This window comes from Lithobates pipiens, unplaced genomic scaffold (genome assembly GCF_037356315.1).
Source record: "Lithobates pipiens isolate NorthernLeopardFrog02 unplaced genomic scaffold, aLitPip1_a1.2 Scaffold_10, whole genome shotgun sequence".
In the NCBI taxonomy this organism is placed as follows: domain Eukaryota; kingdom Metazoa; phylum Chordata; class Amphibia; order Anura; family Ranidae; genus Lithobates; species Lithobates pipiens.
Window position 1 is genome coordinate 168,125,198 of NW_027507686.1, and position 27,163 is coordinate 168,152,360.

General features: G+C 43.5%; 1 protein-coding gene across 1 annotated transcript in view; it reads left to right on the top strand.

Moving 5' to 3' along the window:
• The first annotated feature begins 6,875 nt into the window (after window positions 1–6,875).
• Window positions 6,876–27,163, top strand: part of LOC143935561 (solute carrier family 22 member 6-B-like) — a 145,733-nt gene continuing 125,445 nt past the window's right edge. The window contains exons 1-2 of the mRNA XM_077459529.1: window positions 6,876–9,111; window positions 10,855–10,958. Coding sequence (XP_077315655.1) covers window positions 8,818–9,111; window positions 10,855–10,958 — 398 coding nt within the window. The 5' untranslated portion in view covers window positions 6,876–8,817. The remainder of the gene's footprint in view (window positions 9,112–10,854; window positions 10,959–27,163) is intronic.

A 27,163-nucleotide genomic window follows, 5' to 3' on the forward strand; every position in this document is an offset into this window, starting at 1 on the left:
ACAGCGCAACTTGTGCGAAGCCATTTTTTTTGACACGATTCAACGGGGTCTGAAGGGTGAGCTAACACCAACCACCAGACTGTATAACACAGACCCTACTGCTCCTCCTCCTCCTCCTCCTCCTCCTCCTACCACAAGTCCACCACCAGAGGCACAGCCTCCAGCGAAGCATGGAGGGAAAGCTAGACGGAAGAGTCGGAAGTGACTGCCTGGCTTCAGTCTGCTCTGACAGAAGACGCAGGCTGTTGTAGTACCACAGTCTGGGGACATAGATCTCATCTGCTGCTGTTCCTGGTCTGTGGGATTCTAGGACCTGGTTGTGCTCCCTATTTTCATGTTACACAGGTTCTGAATTTTGGTGGCCACTCACTTGATGTGTGCCTGGGGGACAAAAGGCTTCACAAACTTCAAAATTGTCTCCAGTGTTGCCTCCCTCTTGATTTTGTTTTGTACAGACGAAAAATAAATATTTATTATTTCCAAAAATATTGTATGTTTTTTTTTGTTATTTTGGCTTAAAAAAACAGAGTTTATTTGTGAGTAGGCAGGTACATGTCAAAAGACTCTGGGGGTTATTTACAAAACACACATTCATGTTAATATAAATATGCTAACTTCAAGTGCAATTTTTAAAGCACTGCAAGTGCACTTGGAAGTGCAGTCGCTGTAAATTTGAGGCTTAACATTTGAAATGAGGGGAAGCTCTGCTGATTTTGAACATTCAATCATGTGTAAGCTAAAATGCTGGTTTGGGTATCTATCTATCTATCTATCTATCTATCTATCTATCTATCTATCTATCTATCTATCTATCTATCTCTACTTACATAGTCCTGCTTGGCCAAAAAAAAACGCAAGTCCATCTTGTTTCAACCCCCCCCCCACAAAAAAATAAAAATAAATAAATAATTTTAAAATGACAATAGTAGTTCCAAAAATATATAGTAATAGATAAATTATAAAAATGTATATATATATATATATATATATATATATATATATATATATATATATATATATATATATATAAAAAATTTATATTTATTTTTTTAACTATTTTTCTCAAATTGGAATATTAATCATAGGATGAGGATGAATAAAAACATTTGGGATAACTCTGTGTGAATATAAGCAGCAAAGCTACTTCACTTTTCTTGCATTATGAAGAAGAAAAGAATGGGCTATATTAAAAAAACACAAAATTAGCAGCATGACGAATATGCTAGCTTCAATACGAACACTAGTTTTACAAGACCGAGCGCTTCCGCCCTGTAAATCCTTTCTGAGCATGCGTCATACTTAGTCCGTCCAACTAGCCTACTCACGAGCGGACTGTCCGCTGAAACCAAAGTTGGACGGACAATATTACGGAAATTCCGAAATACTTAGTCCGCCAGACTGTCCGCTGAAAAAGTCCACTGAAGCCCACACACGAGCGGACTGTCCGCTGAAATGTGTTTCCGCGGACTAAGTTGGACAGACAGTCCGCCCGTGTGTACGCGGCTTTAGACTGCGGTAAGAATGTTTGTCAATTTTTCTAATCATTAGTGGGGTCAAATCAACATTCTTTTTCAACTGCAGTGACAAAAAAGGAGCAGAATTAAAAACTTTTACCTAATGTACAAATTAACTATATAAGTTTAGGCTAAGTGATACTTTGGTAATGATTAATGTGTGGTGATTTTAGAGACTTCATTGTCTTTTGACTGAACCCCACGTTTTTAATGACTAGTTGCAGTGACTAAACAAATGTTAGTGGACAGTCAATGCAATAAAGAGTTTTTTTATGATTCATAATTTTCTAAGTTTTTTTTTTCTGGGGAAAACACATGAAAACACAATCTTTTATTGATGTCTACAGCCGTAGCCAAAAGTTTAGAGAATGACACAAATATAAACTTTTTCAAAGTCTGCTGCCTCCGTTTTTATGATGGCAATTTGCATATACTCCAGAATGTTATGAAGAGTGATCAGATGAATTGGCATTAATTGCAAAGCCCCTCTTTGCCATGAAAATTAATTTAATCCCATAAAAACATTTCCACTCCATTTGTAAAGAAGGCTTTAGGGTGCCAAGAAAGTCCAGCAAGTGGCAGGACCATCTTCTACAGATAATTCAGCTGTGGGATCGGGGTACCACCAGTGCAGAGTTTTCTCAGGAATGAAAGCAGGCAGTTGTGAGTACATCAGCACACTCAATGAGGTAAAGACTTTTGAAGGATGGCCTGGTGTCAAGAAGGCCACTTCTCTCCAGGAAAAACATCAGGTGCAAAAGGTACAGGGATTGGACTGCTGAGGACTGAAATAATTTTCTCTGATGAATCCCCTTTCCGATTGTTTGGGGCATCCAGAAAAAACCTTGGAGAAGAAAAGATGAGTGCTACCATCAGTCCTGTGTCATGCCAACAGTAAAGCATCCTGAAACCATTCATGTGTGGGCAGGGCCGGGACAAAGGGTGGGCAGGAGGGACGGTTGCCCTGGGCACTGTGGTATCATGCAAGGTGGGGGGGCACCACAAAGAGATGGGGGAGGGGATTTGTGTTGAGAAGTGGAATTTGGGGGGGAGGAAGCGGGTAAGAAATGTCCTAGGAGGGCAAATATGGGGAGGTGTGCTAGGAATGATGATCTGGGGGGATTTGTGTTGGGAGGGGGGATAGGGGAAGAGGATTTGTGTTAGTAGGGGTGGTTGGGGGTATCTGTGCTGGGGGGAATTTGTGCCAGATTGGGGAGGGGACTTTGTGCTGGAAGGGTGGATTTGGAGTGGGGGAGAGGATTTGGGCTTAGATGGGTAATTTGAGGGTTAGGGGATATTTTCTAGGAGGGGGGACTTTTTGTGGGGGGGGGGGGGGGTTGTGCTAGAGCCATATGGGTAGAGAGAATTTGAGCTGGGGTAATAGGGGGCAAATATTTCTGCTCGGAGGGGCAATTTCTGGAGGGGGTGGATTTGTACTGAGAGGATGGGGAATTCTTCCTTAGGAATTGAGCATGCTTATTAGTATAAAAATGTTTTTGGAAGGGAGGGTTTTTTTTGCTTACACATAATGCTCAAACATATGGGGGGGGGGGCGCAATTTGGCATGGTCGCCCTGGGCTCTACATGACCTTGTCCTGGCACTGTGTGTGGGGCTGCCTCTCAGCCAAGGGAGTTGGCTCAATCACGATTTTGCCAAAGAACACAGCTGTCAATGAAGAATGGTACAAAAAGATCCCCCAAAAGCAACTTCTCCCAACCATTCAAGAACAGTTTGGTGAGGAACAATGCCTTTTTTTCAGCATGATGAAGCACCTTGCCATAAGGCAAAAGTGATACGAAGTGGCTTGGGGAACAAAACATCAAAAATGCTGGTCCATGGCCAGGACCTAATTCCATTGAGAACTTGTGGTCAATCCTCAAGAGGCAGGTAAACAAAAACAACCCCACAAATTCTGACAAACTCCAAGTATTGATTGTGTGAGAATGGGCTGCCATCAGTTAGGATGTGGCCCAGAAGTTGATTGACAGCATGTCAGGTCGAATTTCAGAGGTCTTGAAGGAGAAGGGTCAACAGTGGGCGGGGCGACCGAGCTCCGGAATGGACGCCTGATCCTAAGCTCCACTCGCCCGTCAGAGAGAGGAAGCCAACACAGGGGAAAGCCGGCAGCCCTAGAGGCAGCGAATACCTCAGACACAGACGAACCCCCGTGCAGCCAAAGATGCCCAAAAATAAGAAAGGGCAGCAAACACCGCAGAAACTTCCCAGCTTCTTCAAGCCACAAGGTCTACACCACGATGGCGGAGGCACACAGTGGAGGTGCAGGAAAGCCAGGAAACACGCCACAGCGGACACAGCAATGGCGGACACAGAGGACCTGGGAAACAAAACGCAGCAGAGGCACGGCGGAGCAGATCCTCATCGGGCACAAACACTCCATCCACCAGCAGCCCAGGGTAGGGTAGACCACATGGAGTGACAGATGGGGGACTACTCCATATCTTACAACACGCTAGTGGATGCCCATACATCACACAATGAGGAAATTCTGTGGCTGAAAAAAAAGGTGTCAGACTTAGAAGACCGATCCTGAAGACAAAACATAAAAATTAGAGGACTACCCGAAAGTATTCCAGCCACCCAGTTGCTACAATACGCCCAAACACTCTTTTCTGCCTTAGTCCCTGGCATGTCGACACAAGACATAATGGTGGACAGAGTTCACAGGGTCCCTAAACCATCATTCCTCCCGGAAAATACCCTCAGAGATGTTCTCCTGCGTATGCATTACTACCATGCTAAGGAACAAATTCTCCTAGCCTCCCACAGGAATGACAGCAAACCCCCGCAATACGCACAAGTAATTCTGCTACCAGACTTATCCAGACACACTCTGCAGCAGTGCCGCAACTTGGCAACTATTACCAAGGCTTTAAGGAATCATAATATACCACACAAATGGAAATACCCTGCAAAACTGTCAGTCACACACAATGGTGCCACAGTCCTCCTAACCACCTTGGATGAGGGAAAAACTCTTCCGCCAATGGGGTATCCTAGAACCGCGTGTCAAGTGGTATCACACAAAAAGAGCACAAAAAAAATAAGCTGGTGAACCCCACGAATGACGCACGACTAAACTATCAGCTCCTCTCTCTTTGACCACAAGGAACATTTAATTCCTTGTCTTACCCCCCCAAACTCATCCCAGCAGCTACATCTGCTCATGGATCGCTTGTTAGATCCCATTCGTAATAGACTCTACTTAGATATAAGTTTGGGTTTTATATGGTTATAACTTTTTTTTGAGCACTTTGTTTGAAGGAATCATCAGAAGAAGACCAACATACACCAGCAGAAAAGATGCTATACAGAGCAATACAGCACGCAAGCAAAACCACCACTCCAAAGAAGCAGGGGGTGGCTAGGGGGGGCTGGAGCCCCGAATGGGTCCCCGAAAAGCCCTGAGTCTCGGGTAGGCTCCATCAAATTGTTAGCCCCGAGCACCACCGGCCGATGCCGAGTGGGGACAATCTGATCCGCCGAGAAACCTAGCAGGTCCCGCCTTCTGGAGCTATGATGGACGTCCCACTGGTCCAGTGGCGGGACCGTGGGACGTGTGACGTCCATCATAGGCACTGCAGGCTCCAGAAGGCGGAAATTACAATGCTGCCACTGTGTCGCACCACTTCACTGAGATCCCCGCTCGGCAAGATCATCATGGCAGCGGAGGAGCGGTTGGGTGATCTGTCAGTGACTGCGCTGGGGGCGGATGGCAGAGTGAAGGAGATCTCGGTGGCAAGGTCAGTGTATGTTAGGTAGGTGTAATTATATGCATGTTAGGTAGGTAGGTGTATGTTAGGTAGGTAGGTGTATGTTAGTTAGGTCAGTGTATGTATGTTAGGTAGGTCAGTGTATGTAGGTAGGTCAGTGTGTGTAGGTAGGTCAGTGTATGTATGTTAGGTAGGTCAGTGTATGTATGTTAGGTAGGTCAGTGTATGTAGGTAGGTCAGTGTATGTATGTTAGGTAGGTCAGTGTATGTATGTTAGGTAGGTCAGTGTTTGTAGGTGAGGTCAGTGTATGTAGGTGAGGTCAGTCAGTGTATGTATGTTAGGTAGGTCAGTGTATGTAGGTGAGGTCAGTGTATGTAGGTGAGGTCAGTGTATGTATATTAGGTGTATGCATGTCAGGTAGGTCAGTGTATGTTAGGTAGGTAGGTGTATGGTAGGTCAGTGTATGTAGGTGAGGTCAGTGTATGTATGTTAGGTAGGTCAGTGTATGTAGGTGAGGTCAGTGTATGTATGTTAGGTAGGTCAGTGTATGTAGGTGAGGTCAGTGTATGTATGTTAGGTAGGTCAGTGTATGTAGGTAAGGTCAGTGTATGTATGTTAGGTAGGTCAGTGTATGTAGGTGAGGTCAGTGTATGTATGTTAGGTAGATGTATCCATGTCAGGTAGGTCAGTGTATGTTAAGTAGGTAGGTGTATGCATGTCAGGTAGGTCATTGTATGTTAGGTAGGTGTATGCATGCCAGGTAGGTCAGTGTATGTAGGTCATGTAGGTAAGGTCAGTGTAATGGTCAGTGTGTCAGGTAGCTGAGTGGTCAAAATTGATGGGCACTGGTAAGCCCCAGGCAGCAACCAGCAAGCGAGCTTGCCCAGCCAAAAAACCCCGTGCCGCGACCACCCTGGACCCCCCCACCCCAACCCCGTGCCAGCATCGGACTTCGGGCTGAAGCCCCTGGTCTTTTTGCCACCTAGCAACGCCCCTGCAAAGAAGTTCAAAGGACCGCAATGAGTACTCTACCACACAACAGCACTGACAAACCTTAATGAATATTAAGTATATATCCATTAATGTTAGGGGCTTCAACCACCAAAAAGACACTCTATGTGGGAAGAAGCTGTGAAACAGGGAGCGGACATCCTATGTGTGCAAGAAACGCACTTTCAAACAAACACCCCAAGTGCACACACAGGGACTACCCCCACATTTTCTTAGCCACTACACCTGAAGGGAAAAAAGGAGGGGTGCTCCTAGCAATCTGAAATACAGTAACCTTCCACCTTAAAGAAACGCTATCAGATGATAATGGCCGCTATGTCATATTTAAAGGAGACATCAACACAAAACCGTATACCGTGGCATCAATTTACGCGCCAAACTCCCACCAAGCAAGATTTTTAAGCAGGACACTTAAAAGAATACGGTCGAAAGCATATGGTCATATCATAGTAGCAGGTGACTTCAACTCCATTCCAGACCCAAACTGGACACTATTGCCCACAACTTTAGAAACACAGTACGCCTAGACAAGTTGCTTCATGAGGTGGAACTATTCAATGCATGGAGATGTATACACGCCATTGAACGAGACCACACCTTTTTCTCGCATAGGCATTCCTCGTACTCTCGTATAGACTTATTTCTAACCAACAAGTGGACTCTCCAGGGTATAGCATCTACAAAGATCCACGATATAACGTGGACAGTCCACGCAGTCATTTCTTTGACGATAGCTGAAAAGGGTGCCTCCCCCTGCTCACCCATCTGGCGTAATAATGTTAGGCTATTCCAAGAAAAAAAACTTCCCAAGAAATCTCGCAACACCTCTCAGAATTTTGCACCAACAATGCTCAATGGATAGACAATCACTTCTCCTTATGGAACGCTCATAAAGCGTACCTAAGAGGAATATTGATCTAGCTAGGAGCCAGGGAGAAAACTAGAAATAGAAATAGATAAAGCAGTGTCGGAAATCCGTGTAGCAGAAACACAAAATAAAACCACCCCAAACGCTAAATTCGGCCCAAAAACGTGCCTAGATTAGAGAAAAATTTAGAGAACCACTATCTTACCGATATGATATATACATTAGACGTTTACAATTGCAGTCATACTCCAATGCCAACAAAGCAGGAAAATACTTAGCCAACAGAATCAAAGCAACACAACACAGAACAAGAATCACACATCTTATAAACCCCACTCTCAAACACAAGATCACAAACCCCCAAGAAATCGCAGAACATTTTGCCACGTACTACAGTGAGCTATATACAATATTAAAAACGACACAACAATCACCGAACCATCAACCCAACCATAAAAACACTGAAGCAGCAGACTTTGTGAAAATTATTGTATCCCTGGGACAGAAAGTGACAGAAAATATCCAAAAGGGGTACAGCTGTGAACAAAAATGACATTGGTTTTTGATATTACCTACTACGTATGTCCAAGACTAAAATAAAATATGTTGGCTTAAGATACTTTAGGATGTGGATTTTTCCTTATGTTGAATTAACATTTCCTATGCATGGTCAATCTCACTGATTTATTCATTAAACAATAATTCTGTTCCACTTTTTATTTCACATGTGGTATAGTACTACCTTATGATTCTATCTATATTCTGATGCAGTGATCCTTCATTTGAAAATGTTTATTATTAACTGTTCCTTTTAGTGTATTCCTAGTTAAGAAAATGTGAATATTTAACATTTCTAACAAATGCCAAGTCATTGCACCTTTACAGAGTGACCCACAGGCATAACATCAGTCTTTATTGAACAGCAGCCCAGAGAAGACATCCTTAGTTGCTAGAGGTACTCTGTCTTTAGAGATCCGCTGGTGCAAAGAAAGCCTCTGTTATCGGGTTATCACCTTAAAAAAAAAATAACGACTTTCAACCCTGAAGTACAAGACCTATCATAAACATGAGTTTTCAATAGCAGGTTGAAGCCTAAATTGAAGACAGTCTTTGACATAAGCTGGTCTCAAAGACTTGAAGTCGAGAAGTATGGCCTGCATAAAATATTGACTTCATTTACTGAAGAACCTTAGTTATAGAAACAGGAAACAAATTTAGAAGGCACATACACTGGAGAACAGGACCTTTGATCAGTGACTTGTCTTTACATTTGCTGGAGAACAGTCAATATTATACACTGGAAAACAATCCCTTCGAACAGAAGTTATCCCTGTTCAGTCAAGTGTGGTTTTTCTTCAAAGAAAAGTTTATCACATTAGGAGTATCCATTGTTAAAAGCTGGTTTTAAATTACCGAATGACATTCTTGATTCATGGAACCGTTCATCGTAGGACATTTTGCAACATTAGACATCATTTAAATCACTGGTTAGCAGTAATCATCATTAGACATCAGGATAATTCACTTTAGACTTTCCATCATAAAAACGCCATCCTTCCTGAGGCTACTATCCTCGTTCAGCAGTCAGCTCAAGTCAGCAAAGGAAATTTTAGTCAATGCAGAAATTGACCATAAAAAATACCTAAAAAGCAATTTCCCTTTGAATATTTAAGTATACGTATTCTTCATTAATGGCACTGAAAGATGTACTGGAGAAAGGGAGCCTGTTCTCTCCCTTTCAATCTCTTTTGGTGTCTATTCTCTCTGCACCTCTTCTACTTGTTGCCACACATAACCTCATGCAGATTTTTACAGCTGCAGTTCCACCACATCACTGTCAATACAACCTTACATGGGACCAACTCAGTTCCCAAAAGGACTCCTGCAATCGCTACATCTCTTTGCTGTCCAATGCCACTGAACCCTGCAAGCCAGGGGACTGGAAATATGACCTAAGTACATACACTTCCACTATCATTAATAAGGTAAGTGATGTTCCTGAAGATTCTGATTATTATAGATTTGGTTTGTTTCTTTCATACCAACCCACTTACTTTTTTATTTGACAATTTGCAATGGATCTTGCTGACAGAAGTGTGATTTTTTTTGACAGCCCCATTAAATTTTTAAAGGGGCTCTATGTAGAGGGAGGTGGGCTCTAATTGCAGGGTTCTCCAGTAACATTCCCAGTCTTTAACAGTCTCCTTCATCATGCCCCTGGTCACACCTGTAGCTTAGCTGTATTCTTTCACCATCTTCTGTAGCTGCCCACTGTCTCTATCAGTTTCTCACCATTTTCTGTACCATAACATACACTGAATATTAAAATTACATTTTATATTTGTTTAAAATATTAAAAAGATACTGCACAGTATATTATATAACATTTTAGGTTAACGTCATGCTCTTTACTAGCTTCATGGACTACTGTGAAATCCCAACAGTATCCATGATCCAAAGTCCAAATTCTCTAAAATTAACTCTATACAGAGGAAACTGCCATGTGATGAGCATTACATATGGGTAACGAGTCATTTCTCTCATCAGTGTTGCATTAAATCTTTAATTTTTTTTAAATAGCATGAATACTAGTTGAACAGTTTTCAAGGTGACGGAGTGTAAACTGCCCTGACTTTAATACTGCTGAATACACATATAATGGAACTTTTACTGCATACACTTAGTAGGTCCGAGGCTGATGTCAGGTGGGCGATTAAGAAATACATAATGAGTTTGTATGAGATTGCACTCTTAAATTTGTAAAGCTATGTGTTGCTTTGTTGCTCAGCAAAGTCACTAATGACAATCGCTCTTAAGGCATCTTTATGGGATGCTGCTCAAATTTCTAAAATAGAGCAATTTGTAGCAGAGCAAAACCCATTGATTTAGTACTATTACTAGCAGTTATAGTGGTTAAATTGCTAGCTGCATGGTTGGCATTAGTGATTTAGCATTTAATCTCTGCTACCAAATCGCCTGTCTAACATTGGCCTAAGGGAGATTGTACAATTAGGCTGTAACATGTGTGGCCAGCTTTAACTTTGCCTTTACGTAAAGGTAACCCCTTGTTTGCCCAATCACTTCTCCAAGACTTTGTGCTGATGACTAATAATCCTACTACTTGGCAGATTTTTCATAACATTTATGAAAACTGCTATCCACAACCTCTCTTGTACACTTAAATCTTTTTTTCACCATTCAAAATAATTTTAAACACATTGCAAAAATAAACGTTTTTTAATGTCCACCTAAAGTGTTTGTTACACCAATATTTCATATTCCTGATATTCGTCAGCTGTACTATGTACTTGTAGGAGAAAGTATCCTGTTCTCTTTGTATTGCTTCCTTTGTGTGAAATCCCTGGTGGTCCTGCTAGTCCCCTTGCTTTCCAATTAAAAACTGACCACACTAAGCAGGAGAGCACATCATGGTCAGTTCTTGAACTATGCCGGGAACCCAGTATGCTCTCCTCCAATGGTCAGACTTGCCCTGAAATGCCCCCACTGCACAGCCATTCATTGAGAAGATCAGTGTGCTGCTGCTTCTCATGCCCTCAACATGTATGCAGCTGAGAACAGAGGGAATTATTAAAAAGAGGAAAAATGTATTTATAATGTTTTTTTATATCTATACAAAATGCTTTGCCTTTCATTTACAATCACTTTAAGCATGCTATAGCTAATTCCCTCGACCCTGACATCTTATTAAAAATGTTTATCTCTCACAGTGGGATTTGGTATGTGAAAGAGAATGGATGAAAGAACTTGCACAATCTATTTACATGGCTGGAGTGCTATTGGGGGCAATGGTGTATGGATCTCTTGCAGACAGGTAAGACATTATGTGGAAAGTAGAACTATAGGCAACACTTATTTTAGATAAAGTAAGGGAGGGTTATAACCCCTGTAAGTTTTGCCCTCTTTGTCCCATTGAGGAGATTTACCTTCACTTCCTGTCCCATAAGCCAAAACAGGAAGTGAGAAGAGATCCCTGAACATTAAGAGGATCTATTGGGACCCCCAGATCACCAGAACTTATGTCCTCATTGAAATATGTTCCCTCTATTATTGTTCTAGCCCTTTTACTTTCACTTTTTTTATGATATTGGTAAACAGGACAAATAGAGAGAGTGAATCTCCTTAACGGGGGCCAGAGGTAGCAAAGAAAAATGAAAAAAAGGTGTTCTATTCCATCTCCACTCTGCCATGGACCTCCTAGCACCAAGCCTGGGTGCCTACACCAAGATATAGCTTCCTCCACTCTGAAACCAGGAACTAGGTATTATAGCTCAGAATTGCACCCAATAACTAGACAACACTAGCATAGGTGCAAACTGGAACTGATTTTACTGTAAATGCACACAGAATATATATCACACAAGATCAAGTAAGAGCTTGAGCGCATTTTCCCAAACAATGTAAACTGTAAATAGTACTATTATTAGCACATCTAAGGATCACCCAACATAAACAGTAATCTAATTAACATCTAGTCACCTAGACAAGACCAGGTGACCCAGGTCAGTGCCCACCAAGACAATTAAGTCACCAGTATTCAAGAAGACCCAGGGCTGTCCAAATCTCATTAACCGGTATTCTGTTCACATACATCTTCTCGTTGAGTTTCAAGTTGGAAGAAACCATCACGACTTCATTGACTGTTAAATGTGGTAATGTCATCTCGCATTATATAACAGGACATCTTCCTGAAATGCTTGTAGCTCCCTTAAATGGCAGGGCCCATAGTCAGAAGGCAAGAGGTTACCCTGCAGTCCCCTTCAAAAGCCCCTGTCCTGGTTGGATATGTCACACTATCCAAGACTAAAATAAATAAAAAATTGCCCTCAGTTAAACTTTAAATACTGTGTATAGGTGCAGGGCAACAACAGTAGAATCTTAAATTGGAATTCTATTTCCAATTTAAAGCAAACCATCACACATCTGTGTAAAAAAGCTTTCATTTGAAAAGTGAAAAAGATTGAAAGCTAATGGAAACACATACATGCACATTCACCACAAGAATATGGGTGTTTATGATGAATCGTGGATGTTTTCATCAGTCCTAGACGTCTCACCGGAGAGAGCACTTATGTGAAGTGGTCCTTCAACAACCATCCAAAATAACTTTTTAATCTCCTGGAGAAAGTAAAGCAATGTGGATGACTGCTGTTTGCCAGAGCAATCTTGGAAGTAGAAATAGACAGTAAAAAAAGAACATCACATTGAAATTAAACATTGCACAAGGGGAACACTGTATGATTTGAAGGTTTGAAACATGTCGATTTTGAAGATTTTCTTCTGGGCTAGAAGCCCACACACTGAAGAGCAATGGAGCCTTGTGGTAAAGTAGGTATATGCTATTGGGCAGAGACATAACTAGAACCTTCAGGGCCCCAGTGCAAGAAACCACAAAGGGCCCCCCTGACCCAATCATCCTTTGGCCCTTTCTATCAGTCCTGGGACCCTTTCTACTGATCCCAGGACCCTTTACTGCCGTCACGGGGCCCTTTATTATGGTCCCACAGAGGGCCCCTTCCTGCTGCCCATGGTGGTGGAAAGCAAAGGCTTGGTCGTAAGTGCAACCTTTGCAACCCCGGGAACTCCATCACTGTATATGCAGGTTAATTCGGTTGGTAAGCAGACTGGTTGGTGAGTTGAGCTGGGAATTTTCTCTGGTTTTGTTTTTCATGTGTTGGCCTTCCATGTTCTCCTTGCTGTGAAAGCCAGTTATGGGTGGGGGCAGGGGCCATGTGTTTGTTTCTGGTGTAAATTTGGAGGGGAGACATACTGGCACCTTTGCTGCCATTGTGCTATGTGCTGGGTGTCCAGTGTGCCCCCGTGCCTTTAAGGAGGATTGGGCTACCTCCAGACCCACCTGCCCCTTATCTATCATTTAGAATGTGCTCCCACTATGGAGACTGTCATAAATTTACAAGTGTTAGGACTGCAAGTAATACAGGGTGCCATGAAGGGGCCTTGCAGCTTATGCATGCATTTGCAAATGTGTGCTAACTAAGCCCCTGTTTTTAACGCATACTGTTGAACAGGTTAATTTGGTTGGTAAGCAGACTGGTTGGTGAGTTAAGCTTGGAATTTTTATATATATATATATATATATATATATATATATATATATATACACACATATAGGAGCTGCTGTTTTTTTGTGCTTAACCTCACCTGCTCACTGTGTCCATCTTAGGGGTCCCATTGTAGAGTGGATTAAAGAATATTAGCTCCGACACTTAGTCCTTTTTCTGGGTGTTTATTTAACAAAAACACACACCTTTGTAATAGAGGGGTAGAGGATAAGGGGAATTCAGGTACCTTTGTAGTTTTGCGGGTTGAAGGTATTTCCTGATCCAGAGGACAAACGATTCCCACAAACTGGATCTAGAAATCACTGACCAAGCAGCCGGTGAGATGCGCGAACAAAGCCTCTGCCACAGACTTGATACGTTTAGCAATCTTGTTATGCAATCCTCTGCCACAGGAAGGCACAATAAGCTTCTGATTGCAAAATTAAAGCGTTTCCCCACAGTACCTGATTCTTTCAGTCGACCCGGCGATACTGTGTGGTAGATAACCCGGGATGCATCCTCCAACTGAGTCTCCAGGCTTCTCCATGAGGCACCAGCCTTATTGCTTGGTCCTCCTCAGAAAAGTCCTCCCCTGGATCCTCCAGTCGCTTGGCTTCTCCCCGCAGGCAAGAGAGCACATGATCATCTCTGGATCAGTAGGCCCCAGAACCTCTGGGCCTACCTTTCAGTTGCAGAGCCTCAGGCCAGCTGGCCCTGAGACATTGAATAAGGCAGCACGCACCTCAGGCCAGGAGGGCCATGAGGTCAGGAAAAACTAACCCCAGAAAATGGCGTTGATACTTAAGTACCCTTACCCAGAATGCACAGCGGGTAGACCACTCCCACTGGGCTGTTTCTGAGTAAAAGGGGTACCCAATACATTCAGCTTGTTGCATTTTCAACACTTACCTGGGTGACAGCGACACCCACGGTCAAGTGGAAATTAGCACAACCCAGCCAAACTGATACAGAAGACAGAACTTTAGCATAATTAGTCTGAACCAAACTGCAGCTTCAGACAAACTTAAATTTACATAAATACTAGCATCGGTATTAAAAATACCAGCGCTACATATATATATATATATATACCCTGTTTCCCCCAAAATAAGACTGTTGAATATTAATTTTTGCTCCCAAAGATGTGCTAGGTCTTATTTTCAGGGGATGTCTTATTTTTCCATGAAGAAAACACGATACACATTTATTGTTGAACAAAAAAAGGAAATTTATTACCTGTATACAGTACGGTAGTACCAGTAGTTGGCATCACAAACCAGCATAACCAGACAAACTGTGAATCCTACAGTATCAAGAATTTCTTGTTACTACCATTATTTCCATGTACAACAATCTATGGTACATTTACTGATACTTATATTTACTGGTATGAACACAAAGTAAGATTTATTCAATGACAGTCATGTCATCATCTTCTGGAACATCATCATAACAATCCAAACCCTGAATTTCCTGGTGAATTTCTTGTGACTCCATTTCTTTCAGAATCAGTGGACCAAATCTCTCATGTTTAGCAATAGCACTGTCCTTAAATGAGTACTTCTTGTAACTGTCAGTGATTTTCTCCCATGAATTCTTCACCCAAGTCACAAACTCTTGCAGTTTAGGTTTCACAAAGTTTCCATGCTGATTTCTCTCCATTCTATGTTCAATGTAGTCATTCATTTCCATGCGCAAATTGTCCTTGAATGGCTTGTTTATTGCAATATCAAGAGTCTTGAGATAGGCCGTCATTCCTGCGGGAATCATTATTTGATCTATTCTTCTTTCATGAAGAAATTTCTTCACGCATCTTTAGCGTGGTGAGTGCTTGCTGCATCCCAGACTAGCAGACCTCTTTGGCTCCCTCGCATAACAAGCGGCAGCATTAAATCGATCCACTTCCTTATAACTGCTTGTGTGGCCCAGGCCTTTTCAGTTTCAAGAATAAAAATAATAAAACGCATTCAATCTTTTCCTTCTTGCCCATAGAAATGATTAAAGGTGGTATTTTAGTGCCATCCAGACAAATTGCCAAAATACAGGTAACACGTGCACTTTCATAAGCAGTGGAGGGAATGTACACTGAGGAGGCACCCCGCTGTTTAATTGTTGTTTGAGATGATTGGCCCATAAACACTGCAGTTTCATCCATAGCAATCATGTTGGAAAGATTGAATTTAGAGAAGTCAGCATTATCAATAAAGGACTTGAATGCAAGTGCTCGCTTAATAACTTGAGCATCTTCCAGCCTAAACAGTGTTTTGGATCTTTCTTAACCAGTTGCCGACCGCCGCACGCCGATGTACGTCGGTACAATGGCACGGGCAGGCATAAGGACATACATGTACGTCCCTTGCCTCCCGCGGGTCGGGGGCCCGATCGGGCCCCCGCCCGGTGCCTGCGGCGGTCGGAATTCGTACGGGAGCGATCCCGGACGAGGGGACGGCCATTCATTCATGGCCACCCCCTCGCGATCGCTCCCGACGAATAGAAATCCCCGGTGACATCACTTCCTCTCCTGTAATGTAAACACAGGAGAGGAAGTGATGTATTCTCTCCTCCGTGTCGGTATTTTTCGTTCCGACACGGAGGAGAACGGATCAGTAAGTTGCACCAACACTCACACACACAGTAGAACATGCCAGGCACACTCACACCCCCCCTTTACCCCCCGATCACCCCCCCAATTACCCCTGCCCCCCAGTCACAGTGACACCAATGTCATTTTTATTTTATTTTTTTATTTTTTTTGCATTGGTGTCATTTGTGACTGTAATAACTGTTAGGGCAGTTAGAGTTAGCCCCCTTTAGTTCTAATATACCCCCCTAACCCCCCCAATAAAGGTTTAACCCCGTGATCACCCCCCGTCGCCAGTGTCACTAAGGCTGGGTTCACATTGCAGCGGTTTATGAGAACGAATGTGATTCGCACCGCACTGCAGTGCAAATCACATCCGATCTCTGTGCGATTCGAGTTCAGCCATTCGCCGCACCCGCCGCACCCGCCACACCCGCCGCACCCGCCGCAAATTCGCACGGGACCCTTTTTTTGGCCCGCAGCAGAATCGGATCGCATGGGTGTTCACACCATGCGATCCGAGTTTGCAGATCGCACTGCGATATGCGAACTGATCTGGGGGTGTCAGTAACATTTCACTGACACTCCCAGCAGTTCGCATAGGGCAGTGTGAACTGCCGCCGGGAGGCATGCGATGCGGGAACCCGCCGCGGATTCGCGGCGTTTCCGCATCGCTCCAGTGTGAACCCAGCCTAATAAGCGATCATTTTTCTGATCGCCGTATTAGTGTCACAGGTGACGCTAGTTAGGCAGGTAGGTATTTAGGTTCGCCGCAGCTTTTTATAGCGCCAGGGACCCCCATATACTACCGCATAAAGCCCCCTGATTGCCCCCTAGTTAACCCTTTCACCAGTGATCACCATATAACTGTTACAGGTGACGCTGGTTGGTTAGTTATTTTTTTATAGTTTCAGGGCACCCGCCATTTATTACCTAATAAAGGTTTAACCCCCTGATCACCCGGCGGGTGTCATTTGTGACTAATAACTGTTAGGGCAGTTAGGGTTAGCCCCCTTTAGTTATAAGGTACCCCCCTAACCCCCCCAATAAAGGTTTAACCCCGTGATCACCCCCCGTCGCCAGTGTCACTAAGGCTGGGTTCACATTGCAGCGGTTTATGAGAACGGATGTGATTCGCACCGCACTGCAGTGCAAATCACATCCGATCTCTGTGCGATTCGAGTTCAGCCATTCGCCGCACCCGCCGCAAATTCGCACGGGACCCTTTTTTTGGCCCGCAGCAGAATCGGATCGCATGGGTGTTCACACCATGCGATCCGAGTTTGCAGATCGCACTGCGATATGCGAACTGATCTGGGGGTGTCAGTAACATTTCACTGACACTCCCAGCAGTTCGCATAGGGCAGTGTGAACTGCCGCCGGGAGGCATGCGATGCGGGAACCCGCCGCGCATTCGTGGCGTTCCCGCATCGCTCCAGTGTGAACCCAGCCTAATAAGCGATCGTTTTTCTGATCGCTGTATTAGTGTCACAGGTGACGCTAGTTAGGCAGGTAGGTATTTAGGTTCGCTGCAGCTTTTTATAGCGCCAGGGACCCCCATATACTACCGCATAAAGCCCCCTGATTGCCCCCTAGTTAACCCTTTCACCAGTGATCACCATATAACTGTTACAGGTGACGCTGGTTGGTTAGTTATTTTTTTATAGTTTCAGGGCACCCGCCATTTATTACCTAGTCTCACTAGTGTACCCCTAAATTTAGGGGTGTCTACTTTCCAAAATGGGGTCATTTGGGGGGGGTTTGTGCCATCTTGGCATTTTATGGCCTTCAAAACTGTAACGCCCTTAGAAAGCCTGAAGGCGGTGCTTGGTTTTCGGGGCCCCGTACGCGGCTAGGCTCCCAAAAAGTCCCACATATGTGGTATCCCCATACTCAGGAGAAGCAGCAGAATTTATTTTGGGGTGTCATTTCACATATGCCCATGGCATGCGTGAGCAATATATCATTTAGTGACAACTTTGTGAAAAAAAAAAAAAAAAAAAAAAAGTTTGTAATTTTCCCGCAACTTGTGGCAAAATATAAAATATTCCATGGACTCAACATGCCTCTCAGCAAATAGCTTGGGGTGTCTATTTTCTAAAATGGGGTCATTTGTGGGGGTTTTGTGCCATCTTGGCATTTTATGGCCTTCAAAACTGTAATAGGTAGTGAGGAGTGAAATCAAAAAATTACGCCCTTAGAAAGCCTGAAGGCGGTGCTTGGTTTTCGGGGCCCCGTACGCGGCTAGGCTCCCAAAAAGTCCCACATATGTGGTATCCCCGTACTCAGGAGAAGCAGCAGAATTTATTTTGGGGTGTCATTTCACATATGCCCATGGCATGCATGAGCAATATATCATTTAGTGACAACTTTGTTAAAAAAAAAAAAAAAAAAAAAAAGTTTGTAATTTTCCCGCAACTTGTGGCAAAATATAAAATATTCCATGAACTCAACATGCCTCTCAGCAAATAGCTTGGGGTGTCTACTTTCTAAAATGGGGTCATTTGTGGGGGTTTTGTGCCATCTTGGCATTTTATGGCCTTCAAAACTGTAATAGGTAGTGAGAAGTGAACTCAAAAATTTACGCCCTTAGAAAGCCTGAAGGCGGTGCTTGGTTTTCGGGGCCCCGTACGCGGCTAGGCTCCCAAAAAGTCCCACATATGTGGTATCCCCATACTCAGGAGAAGCAGCAGAATTTATTTTGGGGTGTCATTTCACATACGCCCATAGCATGTGTGAGCAATATATCATTTAGTGACAACTTTGTGTAAAAAAAAAAAAAAATTTTTTTTTTTGTCATTATTCAATCGCTTGAGGCAAAAAAATAAAATATTCAATGGGCTCAACATGCCTCTTATCAATTTCCTTAGGGGGTCTACTTTCCAAAATGGGGTCATTTGGGGGGGTTTTGTACTGCCCTGCCATTTTAGCACCTCAAGAAATGAGATAGGCAGTCGTAAACTAAAAGCTGCGTAAATTCCAGAAAACGTACCTTAGTTTGTAGATGTGACAACTTTTGCGCAAACCAATAAATATACAATTATTGACTTTTTTTTTACCAAAGACATGTGGCTGAATACATTTTGGCCTAAATGTATGACTAAAATTGAGTTTATTGGATTTTTCTAATAACAAAAAGTAGAAAATATCATTTTTTTTCAAAATTTGCGGTCTTTTTACGTTTATATCGCAAAAAATAAAAATCGCAGAGGCAATCAAATACCATCAAAAGAAAGCTCTATTTGTGGGAAGAAAAGGACGCAAATTTTGTTTGGGTACAACATTGCATGACCGCGCAATTACCAGTTAAAGCAGCGCAGTGCCAAAGTGTAAAAAGACCTCTGGTCATTTACCAGCAAAATGGTCCGGTCTGAAAGTGGTTAAAGACAGTTCACTTCGCTGAAGGAAATTATCCAGCCAGTGTTGTGGTGCTTTGAAGTCTTTGGGGGCTATGTCAAACTGTGGTGCTATTGTAAGGGCAAATTCTTGAATCTGAGCCCTATTCACAACCAAAGCCTTTGCTCTCCTGTCAACAACCCATTCACAGATCAGGTCTTCCAGCTCGGAAAATGATGGTTGCCGACCTGATCCACACTTGCGCTTTTTAGCATTTCTCTTGTTCACTTGTTCAATGAGGTTACCATACTCTGCTCGCCATTTTCAGACCAATCGGATATTCAACATCTCTTTGCAGAAAGCAGTAAGATTGTGGCCCAGAGAGTCTTCCACGATTCCCTTCTTGTACTCCATGGAGTAGCTCTTTCTTTTTGCGCTCATGTCTATGGGTAAAAATATACCAGCACTGTTTACCAATTACCAGATTACCATTTTAGTGTCCTTTCTGATCCTCCTGTGCCATTTTGATTCCTCCCCCCTTCTGATCCTCCTGTGCCATTTTGATATCCCCCCTTCTGATCCTCCTGTGCCATTTTGATCCCCCACTTCTAATCCACCTGTGCCATTTTGATTCCCCCCCATTTTGATCCCCCCTTCTGACCCTCCTGTGCCATTTTGATTCCCACCCTCTGATCCTCCTGTGCCATTTTGATCCCCCCTTCTAATCCCCCTGTGCCATTTTGATTCCCCCCTTCTGATCCTCCTGTGCCATTTTGACCCCCCCCCCCTTCTAATCCACTTGTGCCATCTTGATTCCCCCCTTCTGATCCACCTGTGCCATTTTGATTCCCGCCTTTTGATCCACCTGTGCCATTTTGACCCCCCCTCAAATCCACCCTGTGTCAGTGGACAGTGGATTATTTACCCTCTCCCCTCCAATGTGCCCGATTCCTGCCCCACACGACTCACTCACTGTCTTGTGAATCAGACTCCGTCAGGGCAGAGCGAGCAGCAGAAGACGTCAGCTTGTCCTGGCCGCGGCGTGGGCTCTCTGATGACGGGTGATGTCACTCGCCACCTACACGGTCCAGAGGAGTCAGACTCCTTATGGTACCATAGCTTTGGGTGGCCTTATTATCGGGGAGGCCTTATGTTCGGTGGAGGACTTATTATCAGGGAGGCCTTATTATCAGGGGATGCCTTATATTTCTGTGAGAGGGAAAACTGGCGGTAGGTCTTACTTTCGGAGGATGTCTTACTTTCAGGGAAACACAGTATATATATATATATATATATATATATATATATATATATATACACACACAGTATCTCACAAAAGTGAGTACACCCCTCACATTTTTGTAAATATTTTATTATATCTTTTCATGTGACAACACTGAAGAAATTACACTTTGCTACAATGTAAAGTAGTGAGTGTACAGCTTGTATAACAGTGTAAATTTGCTGTCCCCTCAAAATAACTGAACACATATCCATTACTGTCTAAACCGCTGGCAACAAAAGTTAGTACACCCTTAAGTGAAAATGTCCCATAGGGCCCAAATTGTCAATATTATTTTCCAGCACTGCCTTAACCCTCTTGGGCATGGAATTCACCAGAGCGTCACAGGTTGCCACTGGAATCCTCTTCCACTCCTCCATGATGACATCACGGAGCTGGTGGATGTTAGAGACCTTGCGCTCCTACACCTTCCGTTTGAGGATGCCCCATAGATGGCCTTAATAGGATTTAGGTCTGGAGACATGCTTGGCTAGTCCATAACCTTTAACCTCAGCTTCTTTAACAAGGCAGTGGTTGTCTTGGAGGTGTGTTTGGGGTTGTTATGTTGGAATACTGCCCTGCGGCCCAGTCTATAAAGGGAGGGGATCATGCTCTGCTTCAGTATGTCCAGTACATGTTGGCATTCATGGTTTCCTCAATGAACTGTAGCTCCCCAGTGCCGGCAGCACTCATGCAGCCCCAGACCATGACACTCCCACCACCATCCAGAGCAGGGAGAAGAAAGATTCCTGCTCTAGGCAGGTGTGTTGTAGGTAACATGCTCCTCAGGGTGGAAGCAGCAAGTGCAGGCTCAGCATTTAGTAATGAAGAAGGAAAATCTGAAAAGCTGCACTCCAATATAAACGCTTTTATTATGTAAAATAACAAAAATTCATACAGCAGCAGTGGACAGGATGAAATAACTTACGCATTGCACACTCTCAATAGTGCGTAATCATAGCTACACAACCACAAAGGTTTGTCACAGATGTATACTAGTATAACATAGATCACGTAATCAGTTGTAATGAATTAAATAACAAACAGGTGTGGTTAGAAAACATATAACACATGTACATATAACAACAAGAGTGTAATATTAAGTTAACCACTTGCCGACCGCCTCACGCCGATGTACGTCGGCAGAATGGCACGGGCAGGCATAAGCACGTACATGTACGTGATTTGCCTCCCGCGGGTCGGGGGCCCGATCGGGCCCCCGCCCGGTGCCTGCGGCGGTCGGTTTTCGTTCGGGAGCGATCCCGGACGAGGGGACGGCCATTCATTCATGGCCACCCCCTCGCGATCGCTCCCGACGAATGGAAATCCCCGGTGACATCACTTCCTCTCCTGTAATGTAAACACAGGAGAGGAAGTGATGTATTCTCTCCTCCGTGTCGGTATTTTTCGTTCCGACACGGAGGAGAGCGGATCAGTGAGTTGCACCAACACATCCCACACACAGTAGAACATGCCAGGCACACTCACACCCCCCCTTTACCCCCCGATCACCCCCCCAATTACCCCTGCCCCCCCAGTCACAGTGACACCAATGTCATTTTTTTTTTTTTTTTTTTTTTTTTTGCATTGGTGTCATTTGTGACTGTAATAACTGTTAGGGCAGTTAGGGTTAGCCCCCTTTAGTTCTAATGTACCCCCCTAACCCCCCCAATAAAGGTTTAACCCCGTGATCACCCCCCGTCGCCAGTGTCACTAAGGCTGGGTTCACATTGCAGCGGTTTATGAGAACGAATGTGATTCGCACCGCACTGCAGTGCAAATCACATCCGATCTCTGTGCGATTCGAGTTCAGCCATTCGCCGCACCCGCCGCACCCGCCACACCCGCCGCACCCGCCGCAAATTCGCACGGGACCCTTTTTTTGGCCCGCAGCAGAATCGGATCGCATGGGTGTTCACACCATGCGATCCGAGTTTGCAGATCGCACTGCGATATGCGAACTGATCTGGGGGTGTCAGTAACATTTCACTGACACTCCCAGCAGTTCGCATAGGGCAGTGTGAACTGCCGCCGGGAGGCATGCGATGCGGGAACCCGCCGCGGATTCGCGGCGTTTCCGCATCGCTCCAGTGTGAACCCAGCCTAATAAGCGATCATTTTTCTGATCGCCGTATTAGTGTCACAGGTGACGCTAGTTAGGCAGGTAGGTATTTAGGTTCGCCGCAGCTTTTTATAGCGCTAGGGACCCCCATATACTACCGCATAAAGCCCCCTGATTGCCCCCTAGTTAACCCTTTCACCAGTGATCACCATATAACTGTTACAGGTGACGCTGGTTGGTTAGTTATTTTTTTATAGTTTCAGGGCACCCGCCATTTATTACCTAATAAAGGTTTAACCCCCTGATCACCCGGCAGGTGTCATTTGTGACTAATAACTGTTAGGGCAGTTAGGGTTAGCCCCCTTTAGTTCTAAGGTACCCCCCTAACCCCCCCAATAAAGGTTTAACCCCGTGATCACCCCCCGTCGCCAGTGTCACTAAGGCTGGGTTCACATTGCAGCGGTTTATGAGAACGGATGTGATTCGCACCGCACTGCAGTGCAAATCACATCCGATCTCTGTGCGATTCGAGTTCAGCTATACAGATAGTATGGCTGAATTCGTGTCGCACCCGCCGCACCCGCCGCAAACTCGCACGGGACCCTTTTTTTGGTCCGCAGCAGAATCGGATCGCATGGGTGTTCACACCATGCGATCCAAGTTTGCAGATCGCACTGCGATATGCGAACTGATCTGGGGGTGTCATTAACATTTCACTGACACTCCCAGCAGTTCGCATAGGGCAGTGTGAACTGCCGCCGGGAGGCATGCGATGCGGGAACCCGCCGCGCATTCGTGGCGTTCCCGCATCGCTCCAGTGTGAACCCAGCCTAATAAGCGATCGTTTTTCTGATCGCTGTATTAGTGTCACAGGTGACGCTAGTTAGGCAGGTAGGTATTTAGGTTCGCCGCAGCTTTTTATAGCGCCAGGGACCCCCATATACTACCGCATAAAGCCCCCTGATTGCCCCCTAGTTAACCCTTTCACCAGTGATCACCATATAACTGTTACAGGTGACGCTGGTTGGTTAGTTATTTTTTTATAGTTTCAGGGCACCCGCCATTTATTACCTAGTCTCACTAGTGTACCCCTAAATTTAGGGGTGTCTACTTTCTAAAATGGGGTCATTTGGGGGGGGGGGTTTGTGCCATCTTGGCATTTTATGGCCTTCAAAACTGTAACGCCCTTAGAAAGCCTGAAGGCGGTGCTTGGTTTTTGGGGCCCCGTACGCGGCTAGGCTCCCAAAAAGTCCCACATATGTGGTATCCCCGTACTCAGGAGAAGCAGCAGAATTTATTTTGGGGTGTCATTTCACATATGCCCATGGCATGCGTGAGCAATATATCATTTAGTGACAACTTTGTGAAAAAAAAAAAAAGTTTGTAATTTTCCCGCAACTTGTGGCAAAATATAAAATATTCCATGGACTCAACATGCCTCTCAGCAAATAGCTTGGGGTGTCTACTTTCTAAAATGGGGTCATTTGTGGGGGTTTTGTGCCATCTTGGCATTTTATGGCCTTCAAAACTGTAATAGGTAGTGAGAAGTGAACTCAAAAAATTACGCCCTTAGAAAGCCTGAAGGCGGTGCTTGGATTTCGGGGCCCCGTACGCGGCTAGGCTCCCAAAAAGTCCCACATATGTGGTATCCCCGTACTCAGGAGAAGCAGCAGAATTTATTTTGGGGTGTCATTTCACATATGCCCATGGCATGCATGAGCAATATATCATTTAGTGACAACTTTGTGAAAAAAAAAAAAAAAAAAAAAAGTTTGTAATTTTCCCGCAACTTGTGGCAAAATATAAAATATTCCATGGACTCAACATGCCTCTCAGCAAATAGCTTGGGGTGTCTACTTTCTAAAATGGGGTCATTTGTGGGGGTTTTGTGCCATCTTGGCATTTTATGGCCTTCAAAACTGTAATAGGTAGTGAGGCGTGAAATCAAAAATTTACGCCCTTAGAAAGCCTGAAGGCGGTGCTTGGTTTTCGGGGCCCTGTACGCGGCTAGGCTCCCAAAAAGTCCCACATATGTGGTATCCCCGTACTCAGGAGAAGCAGCAGAATTTATTTTGGGGTGTCATTTCACATACGCCCATAGCATGTGTGAGCAATATATCATTTAGTGACAACTTTGTGTAAAAAAAAAAAAAAAATTTTTTTTTTGTCATTATTCAATCGCTTGAGGCAAAAAAATAAAATATTCAATGGGCTCAACATGCCTCTTATCAATTTCCTTAGGGGGTCTACTTTCCAAAATGGGGTCATTTGGGGGGGTTTTGTACTGCCCTGTCATTTTAGCACCTCAAGAAATGAGATAGGCAGTCGTAAACTAAAAGCTGCGTAAATTCCAGAAAACGTACCTTAGTTTGTAGATGTGACAACTTTTGCGCAAACCAATAAATATACAATTATTGACTTTTTTTTTACCAAAGACATGTGGCTGAATACATTTTGGCCTAAATGTATGACTAAAATTGAGTTTATTGGATTTTTCTAATAACAAAAAGTAGAAAATATCATTTTTTTTCAAAATTTGCGGTCTTTTTACGTTTATATCGCAAAAAATAAAAATCGCAGAGGCAATCAAATACCATCAAAAGAAAGCTCTATTTGTGGGAAGAAAAGGACGCAAATTTTGTTTGGGTACAACATTGCATGACCGCGCAATTACCAGTTAAAGCAGCGCAGTGCCAAAGTGTAAAAAGACCTCTGGTCATTTACCAGCAAAATGGTCCGGTCTGAAAGTGGTTAAACAAATCAAAAAATGTATGTATAAAAAGTTATATATAACAACTCCTGGATTTAATGAGCATATATTATACCTATAAAAGTGTTTATACGTAGACAGTTTAAAGCTTCATTTTAAAGGTATCAAGTACAATTATGTATGGAAGAAAATATACATGTGTAATAATAAACATCAAAATGCAATATATATATATATATATATATATATATATATATATATATATATATATATATATATATATATATATATATATATATATATATATAAAGATAAATATAAAAATTCAAAAATAGGTATGTATAAAAGCATATATTTCAAAAACTGAAATTAATTATATATATATATATATATATATATATATATATATATATATATATATATATATATATATATATATATATTTCCTAACTTCCATGTATATTATATTAGGTTATTTTATATTAGACTTTACAAAACTCTTTTGGCGATCAATAAATGGGCATTGGTGCACACAGTTTTTGTGCATGTTTTATACACATTTCAGTTTTTGAAATGTATGAAATGCAGCTCATTTACCCCAGAGACTTGTAGACATTCCTCCATCTAGGACTAGCTGCTGGCCCCTTGAAAAGTATTACCATCACAATAAAGAGTGTTGTCTGCCATCTTCCCCCAGGGTGTGCCAAGGAGTGTAGTCTGTGTCCTGTGCCATCTTCCCTCCATCCCAGCAAACTTTGTTGCTGCTCTCCTCCACACCATCCAGTACAGAGAAGCCAGCCCCTCTCCTCACACACAGCCCGCACCAATGTGTATAGGGGGAAAGTCTCACAGTCCCCCCATGCCCCGGTAAATATCCCACCAGGAGCAATCTATCCGAGGACTAACACAATGTGCTGGGCAGGGAAGCCCCACAGGCCCTCTGGAGCATGGGTGGTGACCCCTTAAGCTACACCCATGAGAGTGCCCCCTTCCTGCCCCCGAAAGTGCGACCTTTGCACCCCTGGTGGTTGCTGTTGGGTTATTGCTCACCATGAAAAGGGGACCCTGAAAGAAAGGGAACAAGGTAAATTTACAGAAAATAAGCAATGGATATATTGAATACTCAAAATAAAATCTCATGTGTGAGGATAAGCAAAGGGCAGTAAGTAAAGACATTTTATGAAATCAGGCAGAATACACAGGGATGCATTAAACATAAATAATAATTAGAAATTATAAAAAAATTACGGTGAATAAGTTCCGCGCACCTGAACTGATTGTCCCACCACTGCGCTCACATAAATCGAATCCCTAAAGCTGCCACTTAAAATATAAACTGAATTGAAAAAGTATTTTAGTTGAAAAATAGTGGCACTGTGTTCACGTATATAACGTAATAATGATACTGATTCATCAATAATTAGAAAATTACATCAAACAATAGTGACACCTTGAAAGATGAAGTGAAAATCCTAAATCACAGATATAATAATTCCATATATCAATGAAAAAAAAAAAATATATATATATATATGTATTAATGATGAAAAATAAAGTCCATGCAATATATATATATATATATATATATATATATATATATATATATATATATATACAGGGCTCAAGTCCTGTGGGAACTCATGTGAACGGAGTTCCTGTACTTTTTCTACAACAGGAACTCAGTTCCCGTTAGCAGCCGTGTCCTGCAAGATTTTGAAGTATGCGAGCTGTGTGGCAGGTGCTACACCAGCAGCTGCCGACACAGCTCGCAATAGTAAGTGCCGCACACCTGACCATTCAGGCATTGCCAGTAGGGGGCCCCATGACAGCTTCCGCTTTGATCTACCTGTCAGCTATTTGACGGGTAGATCAGGTCCCTGCTGCTAAGAGATTGTATTTAGTCAGACCTCTCCTGATGCGCTCCTCCCCGCCGACCCCTCCTGCTTTTCTGTCTCCTCATATTCCCCCCCCCCCCCAGTCTCCTGC